Consider the following 2,708-nt stretch of genomic DNA (forward strand, 5'->3'; position numbering starts at 1 on the left):
CCTACAGCTAGGCCTAAAGCCTAGAACTAGGCCTAAAACTCTCCCTTCGTATCGTACCCCCGCCATTTCATTTTATTATAGCCATTCATTTGTTCGTTCCTACCAGCCCACCCCGCAGGGACCTGTTCTCCAGTCTCCTCTCACCGTTCCTGCCCCCAACGATACGTCAGCAGCAGCAGCATCTCTCCCCTGGGAAAACCGAGGCCGTCGGCCCTCGAGCGCGTGATTTACTCACGCTATATATACATTATAATCGTCACTATTGTACAGGAGTCGTTACGCATATCCAAGTGCACATAATGCATTGGGGCAATGTCGCCCGTGCCGGCGGGGGGGCCCTGGGGGGGGGCTGGGGGGGGGGCTGGGGGGGGGGCTGGGGGGGGCTGGAGGGGGGGCTGGGGGGGGGCTGGGGGGGGGGACCTTCCGCGCCGCGTGGCTCCTGCCTCTGCCGGCTGCTGGCTCCACACTCGGCGTCTGTGGTTCCTCCTCCTCTTCGCATCTCCAAGTCCTCGCTCCCAGAGTCCTCTCTCTCTTCTCTCTTCTCTCCGAGTCGTCCTCTCTCTCAAAGTCCTCCCTCGCAAAGTCCTCCCTCTCAAAGTGCTCCCTCTCTCCGAGCCCACACACTCTCTCTCCGAGAGCGAGAGGGCGAGCGGGGGTAACCGTGTGGTGGCAGCTGTGGAACCCATCGGTCGTCGCGGCAACCGCTTCGGGGTAACCGTGTGGTGGCAGCGGTGGAATCCATCGGTCGTCACGGCAACCGCTTCGGGGTAACCGCGTGGCGGCAGCGGCGGAACCCATCGGTCGTCACGGCAACCGCTCGAGACGTTTCTGCTCGGCGAGCGGCAAAAAAGAACGGTAACCCGTTGAGGTTCGTTGTCGTCGTCGTCGTCGTTCCAATGCGGTCACCGGGTTGCAGCAACAACAACAACAACGACAACAACGACAACAACGACAACAACGACAACAACAACGACGACGACGAGGAAGAGGCGAAAAAGAGAAGCAAAAGAAAAACATCAACAACAACAACCGCCACCCGCCGCCGCCGCGTCGTCGTCGGCCCGTCAGTGGCAGCCGCAGCTGACGGCCACCATGTCGTCGTACTGCTTGAGCACGACGTTGCCCGCCTCGTCGTAGTAGAGCAGGTTGATGGAGTAGAGCTCGTCCGGGACGCAGCACGGCGCTCGCACCGACGACCCTCGGCCACCGCCCGCCACAGCCGCAGGCCGCAGGGCCCGCACGACGCTCTGCACCGTCGCGTGGTTGGTAGGCCGCAGGGCGTGGCCCAGCGGGAAGGGGCACGCTCCGGCACAGGAGTAGGCGTTGTAGCCGCGCGGGGAGATGACCCAGCCGGACCAGCCAACCTCCTGGAAGTCGACGTACATCGGGTGACGCCGGCAAGGCCCGGAACCTTCCGACGACGACGACGATGACGACGCCGGCGGCGGCTTCGGCGCCTGCGGTCTGGCGGGCGAGTCGACCGAGGACGACGAGGAGGTTGAGGAGGTGGACGGCTTGGGGAGGTTGCGGCGGGCCCGCGAGAGGCGGCGGAGGGCGTCGGCGCTGTCGGCGTCGCCCGGGAGCTCGTAGTCTGAGAGGGTGGACAACGACGGCGTGCAACGTCACTAACTTGCTCTAGCTCCACCGTTACTGTCATGTCGTCAGCCATCGCCACCTACTCTACAGCAGCACCAGCTACTCTACACCACCACCTACTCTACACCACCACCTACTCTACACCACCATCACCTCCTCCAACAACCTCTTCCTCCAACCACCACCACCTCCTCCTCCTCTAACCTCCTCCTCCTCCAACCACCACCACCACCTCCTCCAACCACCACCACCACCTCCTCCAACCATCACCTCTTCCACCCCTCCTCCTCTAACCACCTCCTCCAACCACCACCACCACCTCCTCCTCCAACCACCTCCTCCTCCTCTAATCCCCTCCTCATCCAATGATCACCTCCTCCACCACCACCCACACCTCTAACACCTCCTCCTCCAACCACCTCCCCCTCCAACCATCACCACCACCTCCTCTTCTAACCATCACCTCCTCCTCCTCCAACTACCTCCTCCAACCACCACCACCATCACCCCCCCTCCTCTTCCTCCTCCAACCTCCTCCTCCAATCACCACCACCACCTCCTCCAACCACCTCCCCCTCCAACCACCACCACCACCACCTCCTCCAACCATCACCCCCTCCTCCTCCTCCTCCAACCTCCTCCTCCAATCACCACCACCACCACCACCTCCTCCTCTAACCACCTCCTCCTCCTCCTCCTCCACCTCTAACCACCTCCTCCAACCATCACCCCCCTCCTCCTCTAACCTCCTCCTCCTCCAACCACCACCACCACCTCCTCCGCCTCCTCCTCCTCCTCCAACCACCACCACCTCCTCCACCTCCTCCGCCTCTCGCTCACCGTGGCCGGGGTTGCGGCCGAACGCCGACCTGCGGCCGTCGTCCGAGAACACTACGAGCATCGGCTCCCTGCCGGCCTGCCGGTCCTTGCCGCTCACGAACTTCAGGGTGTCCCCTCGGTCGGGCCACGGGGGGCGGCCCGCCGGCCCGTCCCCCCGCTCGGCGTGGCCGTGGGACAGGTTGTCCACCGTGACCAGCAGGCCGTGGTTGGAGCTGCGGTCCGACACCCAGGACTGGACCTGCCGGGGTCGAAGGGGGCGGGGGGGTCACGTT

General features: G+C 64.0%; 1 protein-coding gene across 1 annotated transcript; it reads right to left on the bottom strand.

Moving 5' to 3' along the window:
• Positions 1-418: 418 nt before the first annotated feature.
• Positions 419-2,686, bottom strand: LOC144741009 (bone morphogenetic protein 4-like; the record flags this gene model as incomplete). The annotated part of the gene is made up of 2 exons (XM_078623704.1): positions 419-1,591; positions 2,437-2,686. Coding segments are annotated over 2 exons (777 nt in total), but the record flags the coding sequence as incomplete, so codon positions are not given.
• Between the last annotated feature and the right edge of the window lie 22 nt (positions 2,687-2,708).

The sequence above is a fragment of the Lampetra planeri genome, unplaced genomic scaffold (assembly GCF_965212315.1).
Source record: "Lampetra planeri unplaced genomic scaffold, kcLamPlan1.2.h2 scaffold_382, whole genome shotgun sequence".
Classification (NCBI taxonomy): Eukaryota; Metazoa; Chordata; class Hyperoartia; order Petromyzontiformes; family Petromyzontidae; genus Lampetra; species Lampetra planeri.